This window comes from Malania oleifera, chromosome 1 (genome assembly GCF_029873635.1).
Source record: "Malania oleifera isolate guangnan ecotype guangnan chromosome 1, ASM2987363v1, whole genome shotgun sequence".
Lineage (NCBI taxonomy): Eukaryota > Viridiplantae > Streptophyta > Magnoliopsida > Santalales > Ximeniaceae > Malania > Malania oleifera.
In genome coordinates, this window is record NC_080417.1 from 116,699,979 (window position 1) to 116,721,808 (window position 21,830).

Below are 21,830 nucleotides of genomic sequence, written 5' to 3' on the forward strand. Positions count from 1 at the left end.
CTAATTGAGGCCCAAGTTATCCAACAAACTATGAGACTTGAAGGTCCTTCCTAGAAATTTTTTGAGCTGGAGTGGCATGATTCTATCTTTTTTTTTTTCATTTTGCTCTTCGTTAGAAACATCATCCTAAAAAATATTAATTATCTAAACATTTTAGAGGAGGTGAAATCACATAAGATAAATCCTTAATACAATTAGAAGATGAGTCGAAAGAATAACCATGTTGGTCTCGAATTTGATCCAAAAGCAAGCCCCTATCACAATCAAAATCAATACCGTCTACAATATCATTCTTTTGAAACATCCTCCCATCGCTTCCTATCCTTTGCAGTATTAGCCCTTTCACCAGTTGGCTCCTCCACTATGTTTAACACACCTTTTGAATCTCTTTTAAGAATTTTTTTTTTTCATTTTTCTCACAAGATGGATCTTGATATTCTTCAAGATGTTTCCTCATTTTGAAACCCATTTGCACTTCCTTATGGTGAACATAAACCTTTTGACTCCTCAAATAATCTGAATTTTCCCTTTACCGGTTGAAATTCCTTCTGAACCAACAATAAAATCCTAAATTTCATTCTCACAAGATTTAAAATTCTTAGAAGAAGCTCCCCCAATTTCATCCTTAAACCCCACCCGCTAATCTGCTTCTTTTAGATAGAGAAAAATTACCCTCAAGAATATTAGTTGAATTTTTAGAAACCAACCTTTCTTATTCCACATTCTTCTCTTTTCTATTTTTGGAGCAACTACTTCCTCCTCTTGACCACCATGGATATGATTTGAAGTCAAACCTAGCTTTCTTGCACTTGCAGCTTGTTTTTGCTTTGAAGGAAGATGAAGTCTCACTGCCCCAAAGGTTTTAGAAGAAAAACTATGGGCTTCATTGTGGTTGAGGACTTGACAATCAACTGGGGTTTTAAAGCCAACAGTAATAGACTTGAGCTTGTCCATTCAATTGGCCCTGTTGAATCTTACTTGGAGGGTTTTCTTTCTCATTAACCAAGCCCAAAGTAGAATCATAAATCTGATTTTGGGCCTTTTTTAACTAACAAGCCCATAAGAGATCTTAATAGGCCTTTATCAAATAACCGGTCTAGGTCTAAAGTAATGATCAAAGACCCAAGCCCAACCCACCCAACCTCTATCAATCCTTCCCCTATGTAAGAAGCTCTAGCCACCTCTGAACTTAACCCCCTTGCTAGAATCTTTGTCAGAATTCTTTCCCTTAGCAACTTCGACTGATCGAGCGAAGTAAGCCAAAGGAATTCCTCTTACATCTTCCTTCTACATCAAAAACGCATCTCCTCTAACACACCTTTAGAAGTCAAGCGAACACCAACACCATCAATGCTTCTTTAAACTACTTGACTCCAAGAACGAATTTCAATGATCTTTTTGCTCCCTACACCATCTGTTCTAGGAAGAAGATAGGTCATTAAAGTACTAAATTCTTCCACCAAATCGAAGCCACCCATTGCCTTTGGATCCACAAGGAACAAATATAGAGTTCCTTTTGCCTATTTGTCCATGCACTAATTCCAAGAAATTGGTTGCTCTCCTAGCGTCACCATAAAATAGTTAACAAAATCCACTTGATATTCCAAGCAAAAATCTCTGTAAGAACCATGTTGCAGCAGCGAATGAGAGTCTTAACCACTGATTGCGTTGCTGACTCATCTTAAGAATGAACAAAGCTGCAAGCTTCCCCACTTTATACTATCTTAGATCAAAGGATTTCCCTTCGATGTGTACTGAATGAACCCCCACCATTAGGATCCAACAACACCATGACTAAGCGTAATAGCAAAATGAGAGATAGAAAGGTTTTTTGCGTAGGTGAGAAAACCATTGCAAGAGCCTTTAGTGAAGCTAAATATAGAGCATATAATAATTTATATGCTAGGTTTGATACAAAAGAAGGAGAAATAGACATATTTAAACTTGCTAGGGCTAGGCAAAGGAAGAGCAAGGATTTATATATCATAAAATGTATAAAAAAATGAGGATGAAGGTGTATTGATTAAAGAAGAAGACATGAAAGAAAGATGACAAAGTTACTTTAATAGGCTATTTAATGAAAACCAAGTAGAAGGCTTAAACTAGAATTGACAAATGAGAAAAGGCTAAAAATCTGAGATTTATTCGCAAAATTAGAGTTAATGAAGTAAGTTGGCATTAAAAAGGATGAAAAATAGAAAAGCTATGGAATTGGATAATGTTCTAATTGAAGTTTGGAAATGCTTAGGTAATAAAAGAATTATATGGTTAACCAATTTATTTAACACAATTATAAAAACTAAGTGAATGGAGGAAAAGCTCTTTAATAACTATATACAAAAAATAAGGAGATAGTTAAAATCATAATAATCTTCGTGGAATTAGAATTATGAGTCATACAATTGAAACTGTGGGAAAGGCTAATTGAACAAACACTAAGTTTAGAAACGAGGGTCTTAGAAGATCAATCTGGTTTATGCTTGGGAGATTGACCACGGGAGCTATATATCTTTAAGAAGATCAATGAAAAAGTTTAGGGAAAAGAAGAGAGACTTGCATATGTCCTTTTTTTTTTGACTTAGAGAAAGCCTATGATAGGGTACCTAGTGAGGTTTTATGTGGGTTTTAATAAAGTAGGAATTACGTAGTTGGTACAGTGATGTCATTAAGTATGTGGATGGTAGATGTTGGCCTAACAAGGCTTAATCTCGTTTTGATGATAACAAATCAAGGTTACTTAACATGTTTGTTTAAGTTAAGTTTCAGGGCTTAAGTGTTTTTATGAAATCAAGTGAGTATGCTTGAAGAGCTTAAATGAAGTTTACACTTAAGCTATGAGCCATGATGGATATAAAGCTTCAAGTCATGAGGGACATGAAGGTTATTGAAGAATTGATTAAAGCTCAGAAGGATATTGGAAACTTCACAACATGAAGACTTAGGAACTTAGATAGATTCATCTTGTTAAAGTCTCATGTAAGTACTTCAAATTTCAATATTGATGATTGAAGCTCTTAGAAATTATTATGGACTTAGAGACCTATTTTTATAAATGGAAAATATTTTCATAAAGCCTAAATTAAGCTTCCAAGTTACAAGTTTAAATTTTGGAACCAAACTTTGAAAAACAAAGTGTGGCTTAATGGTCAGGCGACTGATGATGTATCATTAGGTGACTGATATGCTACTGACTTTGTTAATGAGCAAACAGAACAGGAATAGGCAACTGAACCATCATGACCAGTCGACTAACTCAGTATTGACTTTCAGAATGCGCTATTTTTAAAGAGCTCAGGCGATTGAACCTATAGCCCAGTTGACTGATGTCTGTGTTTAAAATTTTAACAAGCTCTGATTTTGTTTCCAAAATTGAAGAATTGGTTTCCAAATTCAGAGAAAACTTGGGGAAGATGGTAAGAAATCTTTTTGCACTATATATAGATTATATTTTCGCAAATTAGGTTAACTCATACACATACGAATTCAAAATCTAGTGTTATACTGCTGAAAGTTTTCTAAAAAAGGCTGCTGTGTGTTCTGGCTGGATACTCACAAAAATCTGATTTGTTCTTCAACAATCCTCACTCTATAATCAGATTACTGGTGATGTAATCTTGAACTTCATATCTTTATTGATTTTATTGAAGTATATATTGTGATTCTAACGTGTACAAATCTGCTCTAGCTGAGAGTATTTTTCTTGTACAAACAAAATTGTTTTTTGTTTTGTTTTTGACGATTCAGGTTTGTTGAATCGTTGCCTAGCGAGAGGGTTGTTTTCGTTAGAGAGGCGTATCTACCTTGAATGGAGAGAGGGATACTTCACTTGGTAACGAAGTGGAAAGGAAAATCCTCAAAGTGGGTTGCTTGAGGCAAGGATGTAGGCTGCTGGCCGAACCTTGTAAAAAATGCGGTGTTCAACTCTTCTTCCCTTACTCTTTAAATTCTTGCTAGATATAACATGCGTGTATGCTTAATTTTCATGGAGAACTTGCTGAATATGAAACTTGCTGAATATGGGTTTTGATTGTGATTGAATCAAGTTACTATATTGGTTGTATGGTTGTGTTGTTGGATTGAAAATTCAGACAAGCATAAATCTCTGAATTCTTGAGTAAATTAGTTGAGGTAAAAGGGTTTGTGATTAATCATTCTATTGAAGCATAAGTGGTAAGAAAATTCAAGATTGAGTTACTGAATTCGTATCTTGAGAATATTATTAACCATTGCTGAAAATCTGATTTTGATAATTGCTCAACTAAATTAATTGAAGTATTGAGTTTGGATTATAATTTTAGATTTCATATTCATATTCATATCTAGGATTCTCGATTGGTATAGTACGGTCTCTGTTTAGATATTGTGATTGCTTGGTTGTGGAAGTTTAAGTAAAAAGGGCTAAACTAAATTAAAATTCAGCTAAGAAAATTTCACCCCCCCCCCCCCCTTGGGAATACATCTTTAATTTTAGTAGAGTCGTGACTAGCGTTGGGACGACAAGTGGAGAGTTTAACAAATTTCCAATCACAATAGGTGTACATTAGATTTGTTGTGAGCCCTTTCTTTTTGTAGTAGTGATGGATTAATTTACTAGGAATATCCAAAATGAGGTTTTATGGTATATGTTGTTTATAGATGATATTGTTTTGATTGATGAAACTAAGGATAGAGTAGAATCTAACTTAGAATTACGGAGAGAAGCTTTAGAATTTAGAGGTTTTAGGATAAGTAGAAATAAGACAGAATATATGAAATGTAATTTCTGTCATGGTAGGAGGAATATTAGAGAAAAGATTAAACTTGATGGTAAAGAAATTAATAGTAGTATTTGATTTCAATACCTTCAATCTATTATGCAAGTTGAAGGAGAAATTTAAAATGATGTTATACCTAGAGTTAAAGCGAGTGGATAAAATAGAAAGTGCTTCATGTTTGATTGTAGAATCCCCATAAAATTAAAAGGAATGTTTCATAGGATGGTTATTAGACCAGCTATGCACTATGGATTAGAATGTTGCATGACTTAGAAATAACATATCTGAAAAGTAAAAGTTGCTGAAATGAGAACGCTAAGGTGGGTGAGTGATATAAAGCTAAAAAGATAAATGAAAGAATGAACATATTCGCAGTAAGTTATGCATTGCACTTGTGGAAGATGAGGGAGGGGCATCTCAAATGGCTTGGGCATTTGTAGTGTAGGCCAAATAGTGTCGGTGAGGAGTGAGCGAGCTAGACTATTAGTTGTAGTAGAAGGGGTAGGGGTAGCCCCTAAAACATTGTATGAGATAGTAAGTAATGATTTAATAGCTATAAATTGTTGGAGAAAATTGCCCATGATCCAGTAAATTGGCAGAAAAAGATTCATGTAGCGGACTCCACATAGTGAGACTTAAGGCTTTGTTTTTTGTTGTTGTGCCATTTGTAGATTTGATTTGGGAGAGGATTGTGTTTTTAGCATCCATATGGGCATTCACTTTGTAGCAATACGACTTCCATTTTCTTTTTGACTTAGTCTTGGACCTTTTGGTTTCCTTACATATTAGCTTCTGTTTCATTCTTGGTTTTTTTGAGGATTCCTCATCCTCTTTCTGCATTCTTCTTCCTTTATAAATTTTGTTTCTATAAAAAAATAATGCCAAAAGTCACTATAATGTCATCTGAACTTGCTTATACACACTTATTTTTTTAGTTTGTTTTTTGTTTGGTGATAATTGAAATATCAATTTTGTTCAAAAGTTAAATTGACTCAAACTCATTGTTACCATTTTTTTTGGTTTACATAAAACTTTTGACTTAGACAGCCCTTTCATCTGTTATTTTATCAACAGATTCTCGAGAACTATGAGAATATTCTACGAAAGAACCAGTTTTATCTGCAGGACAAGAGTAAACTCAAGAATGCAATTGCTGGATTGATGCGCTGCCTTTCACTGCTGCCTTGTAATAAGGGAGAAGTTGACACGTCATGTGGAAAGGTGCCTCCTGATCCTTGTCATCAACTGCAGTATCTAATTGATTTTTAATTGGATATTGCTAATTTAATACTCTCTCTCCCCTCTCTCTACCCTCTTACTATAATAGGATACAACCTCAAAGCGGATTTTGCATGCTTTTGAGCCTGATGTGCAGAAAGATTTTGTTGGTATGTTAATAAAAGAGCCATTTGTTTCTTTCTTATGTGTTTGTCATGCTTCTTTCTGTTGTTAGTGGTGTCAATGTTGGGCTTGTTGGAAGCTTGTCAATATTTAGAGAACCACATTTAGTGTTTTTGAGAGTGGCAGATACAAGGAAGAGTGCATTGTCTTCACGGTTGATTTTGATCAATCTGAATAGGCTTTTGTTGGACTTGAACAGGGATGGGAAAGGTCAGTCTTAGGAAACTGGATTAGAGGTTGTTGAAACCCTCTAGCTTTGGATCAAGGTTGGAGGTTGTTCTAAGCACAGTTGTCAAATTGAGATTCAAATTATGAATTGAAATTCCAATTTTGGAAATCAAGAATTTGAGAATCGAATCAAATTGTAAGATTTGGTATAAATTTCCAAAATAAATTCTAAATGACATGCATATATTGATGTACAAAGAACAAGCAAAATAGTAAAATACATTTAAATTTTGACACCAAAAAAATCATATTTCATTTGTTTGCTTCCCCTAAACAAATGAAAAATAAGAGAATGATCTAGGAATTATCAATAAAAAAAAATGATCTTTGTGTTGTTTAAGGGAAGGCATCGAGAAAAAAATAATAAAAAGTTGTTTTTTTTTTTTTGTATTTATCAACAATTGAAAAATAATAATATTGCATGCATATTCTTTCTTAGATTTAAAGGAAAAAAAACAATTAATCAAAAAATGACAATAATTGAACAAACTATTAGAAAAATCAACTAAATCTTAACAACACAATGAAACAAGAGTACCACCATAGCCGGTGAGTGTTTTGCTGCTTCTTCTCAATGGAAGAACACTATACTCCTCCTAGAGTGAAGAATGATTTTGTGAAGACAACATGAGACCTAAAATTCTATTTTCTCCTCTTTTTTAGTACAAAATTGACTAGTGCACTATTTCGCTTGCGTTTCAATTGCCCATACCATATCAGCCACCCCTTATCTTATCTTCTATTGGTGCTATGTCGAGCTTCGTGCAAATATAGTCGTTCCTTAATTTATCCTTTAATGTTATACCACTCATGCACCTTAGCATTCACGTTGCGGCAACTTTTACTTTTTTGAAATGTTGTTATGCTTAGTAGAATCACTATGGGCAGAAAATTTGGGAGTTAATTGAAGGCTTCATGGTATTTGTGGATTGGGGACTGTGTATATAGCCAAGGCATATTATCTTTATTCTGTGGACAACATCAATCTCTTTCTATCTTTATCTCACACCCCACACGCATACATAGTGTTTTGTCATACATCTGAATTATGATATGAAGATTAACCAATTTTAGGCTTCAAATCAAAAGTTATTGTTGGAAGTAATATAGAAGACACTGAGCAGTTGTTCTCAAGGAATTTATGCTTCCATTGGTTGTCCTATTTTTGGTTGGCCCTTGGTGGTTTTTGTTGGGCCTATTGTCTGGATTCTTGAAATAACACTTGGAACCCCACATTTTGTTGGGAACTATTAAATAATTAATTTTGATAACTCAGGCGGCTTGCCCCTGCCTAGATCATCAAGCTTGGAATAAGTTTGTGGAGTGATGCTCTTTCGCCATTCCTAATATTTGATAATGTTTTGAACTACTATAACACAGGGATTCTTAAACTGTAAAAATTGATGTTTCAATTGCACTGTTTGCCTTTTTGCTTATCATGCAGGGTTTTCCGTCATCGTGAGGAAGTTAATGGATCTAATGCCAGTTTTGGTCAATTGTTTCCATGAATTTATTCCATTTATTCATGCTGCTCAGCTGCTTGATGCACAGTCGTTTGACTGTATGCTTTATATTCTTCAGAGCCTCGATCTTGGGGTCAGATTCTTTGTGTATGGGGTTGACAACTGTCAATTAGAACAACAAATTATTGCCCATGAAGGACATGTGCTTATGTCAGCTCAAACCATCTCTCCAATATTTTTCAAAAAGTTATTTGGTGTGTTTCCCCTCAATCCAGGACATCCCCTTTCAGAAAAGGTATGAACTTGATAGGTTGTTCATAATACTTGTTTTCCAAATAACTGTCATTTTGGAGTTCTTCTACACCCGCTTTTTCAAGTAAAATGGTATGCTAAAATGACTAGGGGTTAAGAATTCTTGTACTTAGAGATGCTTTGATGGTTTGATTTTAATTTTTTTTTTTGAAGTAGCAGGATTTATTGATTTATTTTTTCCAGTTTGTAATACTGCATGATTTATTGGCTCTCGCTTCATTATATATTTGAAAATTTTAACTGAAAGGATGAATGCTGTTGATTCAAAGTTTGAGCAGGTTTCCTAATCATGATAGACTCTAACCTTGTGCTTTGAAGTAGATTCTGGTTGGTCTTAGGAGTTTTGATTGCTGGAATTGATTATTTGATTGGGTGGGTTTACTCATTATGAGCACTCTTCATCAGGCCATGAAAGAATTATTTACCAATCTTCCACAATGAGCACACGTGTAGCAAAACATGAACAAACATTTTCACATAAACTTATAATTTGAAATACCCTTTTTATTGATATTGCCTCATTTATCATATGTAATGGCGTGGAAAGGACTTGTAGCCTTATGTGAATTTCATTTATGAAATATTTTGTTACAGAATATTGGACAAAGATTTCCTTTGATATTTAGGAATTGTTTTGAAAGTTGATTTAGGTCGTTTAGGGTTAATCAGACTTGTAGCTAGCATATAAGCCTGTTTGAAGGATCAAAGTAGAGTTGCATGGAATGGTGATGATTTTATGTTTGAGTGAATTGAAATTATTGTGGAGTCATTTTCTTTGTTTCTTTTCCTCTATCCTATTCTCACCCCCTCTTTTCTCACTACTTGCATTGATTTTGCAAGACAATTCTGTGGGTTAAATGATTGAAAAACTGAGTTAATAGGTAAGTCACTATGTTCCTGTGCCTCTCTCTCTCTTGATTTTTTATGCAAGGGTTTTACTTATAAGCTTAGCCTTTATACAAGTGCTTAACAATGAAGCCTAGTTAATGTTTATTGCTATAATATTTTTCAGGATCTGGTATATGTCATTTCCTATTTCCAATTTTTATTTTCAGAGTTTATTAATATGGTTTTCGAGTGTGGAGAAGTTAGAAACAATTGTAATCAAGAATAGTCATTTCCCCAGGCACATTTAATGTGCAAGTCTGTTACGTACTTATATTCATGTACCTATATTTATGGTAGCCCAGATGATGAAGAGGCTGTACATAATTTTCTCCTTCCATTTTGATTATCAAATCTATCTGTTCATAATTTTCCTGAGAACTTGGAAGTGTGGGGTGAAGATTCACCCAATGGCACCTTCCAATTCAATAGCCTCCACCACTGCATTTTTGCATGAGAGGATTGCTTTTTGCTCTGAAATCTCTCTGTAATTACCCCCATCTATGAGATTTCTAATGTGACAGACCTTACAGTCTATTTCTACCTCAAATGCTGCATCGAATTGGTACCATATTGAGTTCTCTTTTGGGTACTTGTAGATGGCTGTTAGAGGTAGATGAGGAAAGTGTGGCCGAAGAATAAAGACTTATGCAACTGTTGAGATGTTGCATGAACAAATTCAAAACCTTACAGCTTTGGTTCTTCATACAAATAATCAAGGAAATGGGAGGGGACAGGATCATTAACAAGTACGAGAAGTTGAAAGATGAGCTCAATAAGTTGTTTTTTGAGGATGGGAATGATGATTCCTGCTATGGAAGTTGTTCTGGACTGAGAGGGCAAGCTCAGCACAATGACAGGCCAGAATGATGGGAGGATTGGATGGTACGAGCTCTTCAAAACTCCAAGAATATAGTGTTCTTCATTGCAGAATTTGATGATGACATGGAACCTGATGAATTCATGGACTGGATAGACAACATAGAGAGCTGCTTTGACCACAAAGATATTCCAGTAGATTGGAGAGTCAAGTGGCTGCAAAATTGAGAGGAGCTTCTTCTACTTGGTGGAGGAATTATTGAAATGATTGTGAATACAGAGGCAAAGGGAAGGTCAGCCAATGGGATAAAATGAAGGAGAAGCTCAATGCCTAATTCCTAGCGCATGACTATGAGCAAACTATATACCAAAAATGAAAAATCGTAGGCAGCATAGGGAGAGTGTGAAATAGTACATGTAGAAGTTTCATCAATTGACACTAAGGAGTAAGGAGCAATCTTTTTGAAATAGAATCTCACAAGGTAAACAGATACATCATTGGTCTTTGACTTGCAAATTTGCAATTCAATAACAAGTAAGCTTGCAGTGACCTTTCGAAATAGGTGATGCCCATCAGCTTGCTTTAATGGTTGAAGCTCAATTGACACGGATTACATTGAAGAATCAAGGGCATGATCCACTGGTGGGAATTTCTCCTAGCCACACAAACTTGAACTGAAATAGAGGCAGCACTTGCAGTTCACGCAAATAATACCGTTAGTCACAGAAATCGGCCTTCTGGCCGACAAGGTCAGAAATCCATTAGGTGCTACAATTGTTTAGTACTTGGACATCAACCAAATGAATGCCCACAAAGGAAGCCTAGAAACAACAAATAGCAACAGTGAACCAAGTCTTAACTTCCACTTGGTGGGGTTGGCTACATGAATCATTTTTCGCTAATTTGGACGATCGTGAGCAATTTCCTCTGACAGTTTAAGGGCTATCAAAGTATTGTGTGAATGGCCAAATGATCTGGCCTTGAGTTCTGTATATTATATATAGACTTTACAAGAATGCTATACATGGAAAGTAAATAAGTTCTAGCATGATTCTAGCCCTATACATGTAAACTATAATATGTCAAGCCCTATACATGTAAACTAAATATATGCTAATTGCACAAAATAGTGAATGGAGGAATAAGGAAATAATTGTGGGCTGAAATAAGGAAAGAAATCTTTTTCTGTTTGCTGTTCCGTTGACAGCCCCCCTCAAATTGATGCAGGTTGATAAAAAAGTATCAATTTGCTACTTAGGAAGCAATGTCTATGACGAGTGAGAGCCTTGGTGAAGATATCAACAATTTGTAATTCAGTGGAAATACATGGAAAAGTGATAACACGAGCTTCAAACGCTTCATGGATGGAGTGATAATCGACTTCAATATGCTTCGTGCGCTCATGATGGACAAGATTGGCCATGATCTGGATAGCACTTGTATTGTCGGCATGTAGAGGTGTAGGATCGATCTCAGAAAAATCTAGCTCAGCAAGCAAACCTTGAAGTCAAATAATTTCAGAACAGGTAAGAGACATCGCCCGGTATTCAGATTCCGTCAATGACTTAGAAATTTTATCTTGCTTCTTACTCTTCCAAGAGATCAATGCATCACCTAAGAACACACACCAACTAGTGATGGAGCGATGTGTATCTGCACAACCAGCCCAATCAACATTGCTATAAGCAGCAAGGCAAGTAGAATTGCTTGCAGGGAAGAATAAACCATGGGCAGAAGTGCCCTGAACATAGTGTATGATCCTACGAACAGGAGCCAAATGAAGATGACGAGGAGTCTGAAGAAATTAACTGACTTGCTGTACAGCAAAAGAAATGTCCGGTCTAGTAATGGTGAGATAGACAAGACTACCCACCAACTTCCGGTGTAAATTGGGATCAGCAAGTAAGTCACCCTCCTCTTTGCAAAGCTTGACATTTAATTTCGTGGGAGTATCAATAGAAGTACCCTCCTGAAGGCCAGCTGTAGCCACCAAGTCACTAGCATACTTATGTTGATTGAGTGAAATACCAGAGGGACTACGATTCACCTCAAGACCAAGAAAATATGTGAGAGACTTAAGGTCTTTCATTTGAAAGGACTTTGAGAGATGAGTCTTGAGCTAAGCAAGTAAAGCAGAATCGGAACCAGTAATCACAATATCATCAACATAAACCAAAAGAACAACAATACCCATGTTTGATTTCAGAAGAAACAATGAAGTGTCATACTTGCTCTGCTTGAATGGAAATTGTAATAAAGTGGTGCGAAATTTATCAAGCCAGGCACTCGGAGCTTGTTTGAGACCATAAAGAGAGCGACGAAGCTTACACACATGTGAAGTCGGAGAGGGAAACAAGCCCGGGGGTGGTGTAGAAATCCCTAGGATTATTAGAAATCCCGAGAATAATGGGTCAATGATACTTGAGATTGTATAGGGATTTCTAGCCTAATACTTGGGCAGATTTCATGCTCCTATTTAGGCAATTCTTTCCTTGTTGAAATACGGTTTGTATTTATAGAGAGTTGTGATTGTACAAAATTAATTCAAGAAATGCAGAAATCATTCATTTTGATTTCATGGTATCGGAGCTAGGAGATTAAACCTAGCTATCAATGGCGGAAACCGCCGACCAAAGCAGAGGTTCCATGACCTCTGAATCTCATGAGGGTGAGAACGAAACTATCTCCACCATGGGCTCAATAGGACTCAACAACTCGTCCTTCTAGCTCACGGTGGAGAAGATGAATGGCAAGAATTTCTGAGAATGGGCATCATCGATCAAACTTGTGATCAATGGCAAGGGAAAGTTGGGATTTCTTATCGGCGAGACACGGAGACCTGCCTCAGAAATGATCACGGCATGGCTACCAATATGCCAAAAATGTTTTGGGGTGATGCCATTCTCAAAGCTACATATCTCATTAATACAATGCCCAGTCGGGTTCTCTCTTTTGCCTCACCTCTTCAAAAATACCAGGCATTTTTTCCAAACTCTCATCTCAGCTCAAATCTCTCTCTTAAAGTGTTTGGTTGTACTACTTTTGTCCATATACGTCATCGACATAAACTGGATCCACGTGCCCTCAAGTGTGTCTTTCTTGGCAATTCTCTTACCCAAAAAGGGTACACATGTTATGATCCTGCAACAAAAAGGGTATTTGTTAGTCTTGATGTTACTTTCTTTGAAACTACTCCTTCCAAAAGCCCACGCTTTCGGGGGAGACTTTGAGTAGTAAAGAAGCTCAAGTTTTGGATTTCAATACCTTTATTACTGAGCTTGAGCATGTCCCAAACATTGAACCTGTCCCAAATACCGAACCTGTCTTGAAAAGTGCTTCTAATCTGACAAATACAGAAGAAAACTTGAATTCAGGGGGAGATGCAGGAAAACAATATAACAAGGAGATACTTGTCTACTCAAGAAAGCCATAATTAAAGGACACAAAGAATCTCATACCTGAGGCACCAAAAGAGTCGGAACCAATGATATATCTAAGCAACCATAAGTCTTCATCCACTCCTGATCTGGTAATGTCTTCAAGTAATCTTGAGTCCTCTTTTGATAAACCTGCACATGCTGATCTCAATTTACCCATTGCTCTCAGAAAACAAACTCGGTCATGTGCTCTCCATCCCATTTCTAAATTCATATCTTACAATACTTTCTCTACAGGGTGTCATGCTTTTACCTCTAATCTTGAAAGGATAAAAATTCTAAGAATATTTAGGAAGCCCTTGAGATCCCTAAATGGAGAGAGGCAGTTATGGAGGAAATGCGGGCTTTGTGAAAAATGGAAGGTGGGATGTGATGAATCAACCGAGAGGGAAGAAACCAGTGGGCTGCAAATGGGTGTTTACTGTGAAATACAAAGCTGATGGGACAGTGGAACGGTACAAAACCCGCCTTGTTGCAAAAGGGTTTACTCAAACCTATGGCATTGACTACATGGAGACTTTTTCACCCGTGGCTAAACTGAATACCGTCCAAGTTCTCCTAGCCTTGGCAGCCAACCTGGATTGGCCACTCCAGCAACTTGACATCAAGAATGCTTTTCTGAATGGAGAACTAGAAGAAGAAGTCTTTAGGACGATACACCACCAGGCATTTGTAAAAGGGGTGAAAAAAACTGAGTATGCAAACTCAAAAAGTCCCTGTATGGACTCAAATAGTCTCCAAGAGCCTGGTTCGATAGATTTACAAAGGTGATTAGAAGCCAAAGATATCGGCAAGGACAATAAGACCATACTATGTTCTTTCGGCATTCTAAAGATGGGAAGAATACAATTTTGATTGTATATGTTGATGACATCATCCTAATTGGAGACAACATAGCAGAGATGGACAGGTTGAAGAAAGTCTTGGTCACTAAGTATAAGGTAAAAGATTTGGGACAAATGCGGTATTTTTTGGGGATGGAAGTTGCTAGATCAAAGAAGGGAATCAGTGTTTCTCAGAGGAAGTATGTCCTAGACCTCCTAACTGAAATTGGCATGCTTGGGTGCAAACCAAGCGATACCCCCATTGAAGCAGGAAAAGGAAGAAAAGACATTGGAAAACTTGTTGAACGAGAAATGTATTAGAGATTAGTTGGCAAACTAATTTACTTATCACACACTAGACCCGACAGTACATTTGCAGTAAGTGTGGTGAGTCAACACATGCATTCAGCAAGGGAAAGTCACCTAGAAGCAGTGTACATCATTCTTAGATATCTCAAGGGATCTTCGGGCAAAGGACTTTTTTTCAAAAAATGTGAAAGCAAAGAAATAGAAGTCTTCACAGATGCTGATTGGGTGGGATCAGCAGAAGATAGAAGCTCCACTTCCTGGTATTGCACCTTTGTATGGGGAAGCTTGGTGACTTGGAGAAGCAAAAAACAGAACGTTGTGTCCAGAAGTAGTGCTGAAGCAGAGTTTAGAGTAGTGGCGCAAGGGATATGTGAAGGACTAGGGTTACGGAAACTCTTGGAGGAGTTGCATGTCACGGTAAAGTTCCCTATCAAACTCTACTGTGATAACAAAGCAGCAATTAACATCTCTCTCAATCTAGTCTAGCACGACAGGACCAAAGAACAAACAACCAATATCTTCACCAAAGGACTACCTCGACAAAGTTTTGGTGATTTCACATACAAGTTGAATATGATCAACATTTATGATCCAACTTGAGGGGGAGTGTAGAAATCCCAAGAATAATGAGTCAATGATACTAGAGATTGTATAGGGATTTCTAGCCTAATACTTGGGCAGATTTCATGCTCTTATTTTAAGCAATTCTTTCCTTGTTGATATATGACTTGTATTATTTATAGAGAGTTGTGATTGTACATAATTAATTCAAGAATTACATAAATCATTCATTCTGATTTCAGGTGGCTTCATATAAATACACTCTTTAAGATCCCCGTGAAGAAAAGCATTCTTGACATCCATTTGATGTAGTGGCCAATCACTGGAAATAGCAATAGCCAGAATCGTATGAACAATAGTCATTTTAGCCACAAGAGCAAAGGTCTCTTCATAATTGACATCCATATTCCTGATTATTCCCATGTGCAACTAGGCGAGCTTTGTAACGATCCAGACTTCATTAGATCGGACCTTGACTGGGTAAACCCATTTACAACCCAGAGGAAGAATGGTAGGAGGACAAGGCCTAATGTCCGAGGTGTGATTGGCCTCTAGAGCGGCAATTTCTTCCTGCATAGCTTGTCGCCAACAATCATGCTTGGCAGCGTGTGAGTAGGATGTGGGAATATCTAAATTGGACAATGCAGCAGTAAGAGCTGAAACAGAATTTCCAGAACTGGAAGAGGGAAATCCATACCTATCTGGAGGTACAGACACTCGAGAAGAGCGACATACCAAAGGCTTTGGCGGTGCTGCAACTGATTGAATCTAGAGTGTGGTAGGATCAGATATCGGATGAGCCACCGGAAGAGATTGTGGGCGGGAGCGTCGCGTATACACAATACCTGGTTTAAAACGAAAACTGACTTGATGAGGATACGAAAACTGCTCCTCAAAGGAGGAGAGAACCATAGTAGAAGAGGAGGGTACAGAGGACACATGAAAGAAATGTTGATTTTCAAAGAAAATAACATTCCTAGAAATGCGTGTACGATGTAATGTGGGATCATAGCAAACAAATCCCTTTTGACGCATTATATCCCAAGAATGCACATCGAACAAATTGAGCATATAATTTATGTTGCTTATGAGGAGGTAAATGAACAAAACATACATAACCAAAGGTACGAAGGTTATCGTAACTAGGTTGCTTAGCAAATAAGCAGATGTAGGGAGACTCCATGAGTAGAACTTAAGAAGGTAAATGATTAATCAAGTAAGTAGCAGTTTTCAGAGCCTCAACCTAGAACAAGGATGGAACAGAGGATTCCAGCAAGGGAGTACGTACCACATATAGGAGATGACGATTTTTGCGTTTGGCTACTACATTCTGTTGGGGAGTAGCGGTACATGAACGTTAATGACTTTAGAAGCCAAAAATGCCTGAAACTCAGTAGACACATATTCACCACCGGAATCTATGCGTAATGTCTTAATAGAAGCAGAAAATTGATTGTCAACATATGCTAAAAAATCAGTGAAAGTACGAAAAGCCTAAGATTTAGAGCGAAGAAAGTAGACCCAAGTAAATCTGCTATGATCATCAATGAAAGTCACAATATTTAAATTTTCCATGTGAACTAACCGAGGAAGGTCCCCAAACATTACTATGGATAAGATCAAAGCACTGAGAAGCTCTACTACCATGCAAAGAGAAGGGAACATTTTTGCTTTTAACAAGTTTGCAAGAAGCACACTCGAGATAAAGAAGGACATTTTTTATAACCAAGTAAACCAGAGTTCAATACATGAGATAAGATTTGAGTATTGGGATGGTCTAAATGATGATGCCATACCATACTAAGATCTGAAACATTATTACAAGCAAAAGACTTAATAGAAGAAATTGGAGAAAGTGTTGGAACAAGTAAAAGGAGTGGAAACAAGCGCCTCAATTTAGGTCCCTTCGCGATCGACTCCTTCATTACCTGGTCCTCCATAACACAACCATCACCAGAAAAATTAACAGCACAATTGTTATCGACTAATTGACCAACAGAAATAATACTCATGGAAAGCTGAGGAGCAAGAAACACATCAGTGAACTTAGAAGAGGCATCTCCGACAGTAGCTATTGGTAAAGAACTGCCATTGGCAGTTTGAATAGTAGATTGATCGGCGTAGGACCGAATATGACACAGGGTAGTGGGATTATTCGTCATGTGATTATAGGCACTTGAGTCCACATACCAGAGTATAGTAGAATTGTTACCTTGGAGCCCCATTGCTGATAATGCTGAAATTAGCATTTGTTGTACCATTTCGGGTATGCAATAATTCGCCGTAGGAGGTGCAAGAACAGAGGAGTCACCTGAAGAAGAGCCAGGGGCCACAAAAGTCACTGTGGGGGGTACAATAACATAAGTGTGTAATGCCTGGGCCTGACGATTCTGCGGGCGAATACGACAGTCTTTGATAATGTGACCCTTCTTCTTGCAATAAAAGCAGTATTTCGTGGAACAATTAGCAGCGATATGCCTAAATTCTTTGTAGCAAAAAAACTACAAGGTGCTAGAATGGGCAGGCGGTCCTCGTCGTTGAGCAGCATAAGCATAGGGATGGATCTTAAACTACCATGAGATTGTGCCAGAGTAACTTGAGTACTAAGCCGTTGTTCTTCACAAAGTAACTCACCAAAACAAACATGAAGAGAAGGAATAGGAGAGCGATTCAGCAGAGAAGAGCGAAGATATTCATACTTGGGGCGGAGTTTCATAAGAAATTGATCACAACAACTAGTCTCGTGAATTCGTTGAATAATGAGAAGAGAGGCAACAGGAACATCCGCGGTAACCAGATCAGAATATTAGTTCCAAAGAGTCAGAAACGCTGAGTAATTGTCTTGGATGGAACGATTGTCATGTTGAAACATGGCAATCGCATGCTTTAATTGAAAATGACGGGCAACGTTATCTTGATGATATACTGTTTTAAAATAAGTCCACATGGATTGAGTGGTGCGATAAGGTCGCAAGTTTGGGACAACATGTGGCTCAACTAAGCTAAGAAGCCAAGACATAATCCGAGCATCAAGTACAGCCCATGAAGGATGAGCCGCTGAATCCTTGGCATCAAGCACAACCCATGAAGGACAAGCAGCTAAATCCTTGGATTTATCAGGATTGGGTGCACAATCCGTGCCATCAATATGACCCCAAAGATCTTTTCCCTTCAGGAAAAGTTCAAATTGAAAAGCCCACATAGAAAAATTGTTGCCCGTAAAATTGGCGCACACAGGTGCGGAGTCCATGCTACATAAAGGATAAAATCGAGAAGCCTAAAAAAAAAAAAAAAACAGACTGTGCCAAAAGAAAAATACTACCAGAAAATCGAGAAGTTCAAAAATAAATCAATGCAGGTACAAAGAAAACCAAGATCAACCTGCCTGCACAAAAAATAAATCTTGAACCAAGAAACCTGCTGTGCCGAGAATCACAAGGGCATAGAAGCACCAGAACCAGCAACAGAAAGAACCAAGATCAACCTTCCTACACTAAAAATAAAATCTTGAACCAAGAAACCTGCTGTGCCGAGAATCACAAGGACAGAGAAGCACCAGAAACAGAAATAGAAACCTGCTGTGCCAATAATCACAAGGGCAGAGAAGCACCAGAACCAGTGATATAAAGAACCAAGATCAACATTCCTGCACTAAGAATTAAATCTTGAACCAAAAACTCTGCTGTTCCGAGAATCACAAGGACATAGAAGCACCAGAAACAGCAACAGAAAGCTGTTCCGATCGACCACCCTGTACTAAAATAAATTGCAAACCAAAAAAAAAACTGCTGTGCCTAGTCACAAAGACAGAGAAGCATCGCAACAGCAACAGAAAGCTGTTCTGATAGTCACTCAGCCATAGTAGTACTGAAAAAACAGAGTACCCAAAAATTCCAGAAGATAATAGACCCACCACAGCCATTGAAATGAGAGACACATCCGAAACCGAGAAGGAAAAAAAAAAAAAAAACAAACTTTGAAGGGAAAAAAAATTAGCAGTCGGCAGGCTCTGATACCATGTCAAAGTATTGTGTGAATGAGTTCTGTATATTATATATAGAGTTTACAAGAATGCTATACATGGAAAGTAAATAAGTTCTAGCATGATTCTAGCCCTATACATGTAAAATATAATCTGTCAAGCTCTATACATGTAAACTAAATATATGCTAACTATGCAAAATAATGAATGGAGAAATAAGGAAATAATTGTGGGCTGAAATAAGGAAAGAAATATTTTGCTGTTTTTTATTCTGTTGACAACTATCTCATTATAAGTTATTTTAGGTCTACCCCCACCCTTTTGCTGCCACTATCAATAACTCAGTGATGCGCTAGTTGGTCCACGTTGCACATGCCCAAACCAATTGAGCGGCCCTTATCTTATCTTATACAAGTGCTATGCCTAACTTATTGCGAACATGTTCATTCCTTAATTTATCTTTTATTGTGAAACCACTTATTTAGCTTAGCTTTCTCATTTCAACAACTTTTACTTTGTGGATAAGTTGTTTCTTAGTTATCTACCATTTTGATCCATATTGCATAGCTGGTCTCAAATTTGTCTTATAAAACTTCCCTAAAACACGTGCGGAACACTTCTTCATTTTAATCAACCTGTTCTAACTCTTTGTATTAGTATCACATAGTTTTTGATTTCTCTTTCATCTTGCATAATAGATTCAAGGTATCGAAATGTAGTAGTGCTATTAATTTCTTGACCCTCAAGTTTAATATTTTGTCCACTATTCCTTGTACCATGACTAGAATTTCATTTCATATATTCTGTCTTATTTATAGTTATGCTAAAACCTCTAGATTCTGAAGTTTCTCTCCGTAATTCTAATTTAGATTCTACTCCACCCCTAGTATCATCAATTAAGACTATATCATCTGCAAGCAACATACACCATGAAACTTCATTTTGGATACTCTTAGTAAGTTGATCCATCACAAGCGCAAAAAAAAAATAAGAGCTCAAAGTAAGTCCTTGATGTGCACTTATTGTGATTGGAAATTACTTCCCCTATTTTTTGCTACACCTAGGGTGTAATTGTAACCCGTTGCTTGTAGGGGACACCCCAACGAATGATCAGTAAGGATTCATATCGTAAAGATCTGACTAGCGTTATGCTGGCTGTCAGGTACCGTAGTCCAACGCTCCTCCTTTTTCGGGCTTGGTATTGGCTGCGTGTGAAAAGATATAAGACATTGAGTGCATCACAAGTGGAGTTAAAGGAAGCCCACACACAAGTTAATTTTTCTAGAAATTGACGAAGAACCAAAAGTGTGTTGATGTTGATGAAAGTCACAATGAGATTGGGCATAAAGCTAACTTGGAAGAAAGGATTGAAGCTGAAAGGTAGGTGAAATGCTGGTTGTTTGAAGGTCTATGGTTGTCCCTCCAGCCACAAATGGTGAAGATAGGTTAGGTAAGAACATTTTTCATGCATACAACACATCCCTAGGGGAGTGGGGGGGAGAAGTTTGCAATTTAATAGTTGAGCGGCAACACTGAGAATCTAGTAGTGCAAGAAAATGCTGGATAAGCTGAAACTGAAGATAGAGAAACACCCAAACAACCCTATAGTATCATTTAGTTCCACAAAGGAAATGAGTTGCTCGTGTCTTCAATGTGTTAGGTAAGTTTTTTAATTAGAAATTCATTCAAAGGTTTAGCTTGCTGTGATGTGGTGCCAATGAATGCTTGCCACATCTTACTTGGTTGGCCATAGCAATGTGGTCAAAAGACACATCATGGTAATACAAACACTTATTCTTTCTCTTTTATTGGTAAAAAGATGGTGCTAATACCAATAAAACAAGACGGTGTGATCAAAAGGTAGCCTAGATTTTCTTTGCTTTTGGGTTTGAAGGATTTTTTGTTTTTTGAAAAGAGAAAGCAAGGATTGTTTTGTCATTTATATGTTGCACAGGATGCCAGAAACCCATTCATTTAATTTTGGAACATGTGAACATGTTGCAGGAAGAATGAAGGAAGCCTCTTATTTCAAAGACGTCTTAGAAAGATATGAAGCCAGTGATGACAAGATATGAAGCCAGGGACAACAAGTTACTCAGTAAATTTGTCCTACAAAGATGGATATTTATTAAAGGGAAACAAGCTGGTTTTTCTTGGTTGTTTAATTTCTAAATTGTATGATATTGGGCATGTTTGTCGAGATGAGACGCTGAATTTGGTGTTTGAAAGGTATTTCTAGCCTACCTTAGTTCGTGATCTTTGCAATATGTGGAAAGATGTGACATATCAAATTGTCAAATGCAAAAGCTAGCAGCAAAATATTGGTCTCTAACACCTTTACTGGAGCCTAATATCCAACGGGTTGAGGTAAGTATGGATTTTGTTGTTGAGTTGTCCTAAACAACTAGAGCTATTGATTTTGTATGTGTAGTGGTTGATAGTTTCTCGAAAATAGCATATTTCATAGCATGCGAAAAAACATATGCTGCTACTCATGGAGAGATTGAGGTTACAACTACATTGCTTGGCCAAGACATTACTGGATATGGGTTTAAAATTCCTCAATCCTCTTATAGATAAGCCCTTTTGATTTCTAGTCATGTGGAAAGGAAAGCCTGGCCACGTGAGGTTCTAGATAAGAAACAGGAGCTTAAGCTCAGGGATGCCAAGATGTGTGAACCATTAAAGATGGCAACTCGCAGAGTGATAAATTTATTCTAATAAGGGGGAATGATGCAGTGTCGATATACCACAAATCATGGTTAATATTGTTAGCTGATTAATATTTATTAGTTGTTGTTATTTAAGCGACTTAGTCAAAATGTGTCCTTCCATAAGCCCATTGTCATGAGTC

General features: G+C 37.2%; 1 protein-coding gene across 7 annotated transcripts in view; it reads left to right on the top strand.

Moving 5' to 3' along the window:
* Positions 1–21,830, top strand: part of LOC131161857 (uncharacterized) — a 131,999-nt gene that overhangs the window by 22,231 nt on the left and 87,938 nt on the right. For all 7 annotated transcript variants that reach the window (XM_058117855.1, XM_058117879.1, XM_058117887.1 and 4 more), the window contains exons 7-9: positions 5,829–5,975; positions 6,082–6,142; positions 7,828–8,141. In XM_058117855.1, the coding sequence (XP_057973838.1) occupies positions 5,829–5,975; positions 6,082–6,142; positions 7,828–8,141 (522 nt within the window). The remainder of the gene's footprint in view (positions 1–5,828; positions 5,976–6,081; positions 6,143–7,827; positions 8,142–21,830) is intronic.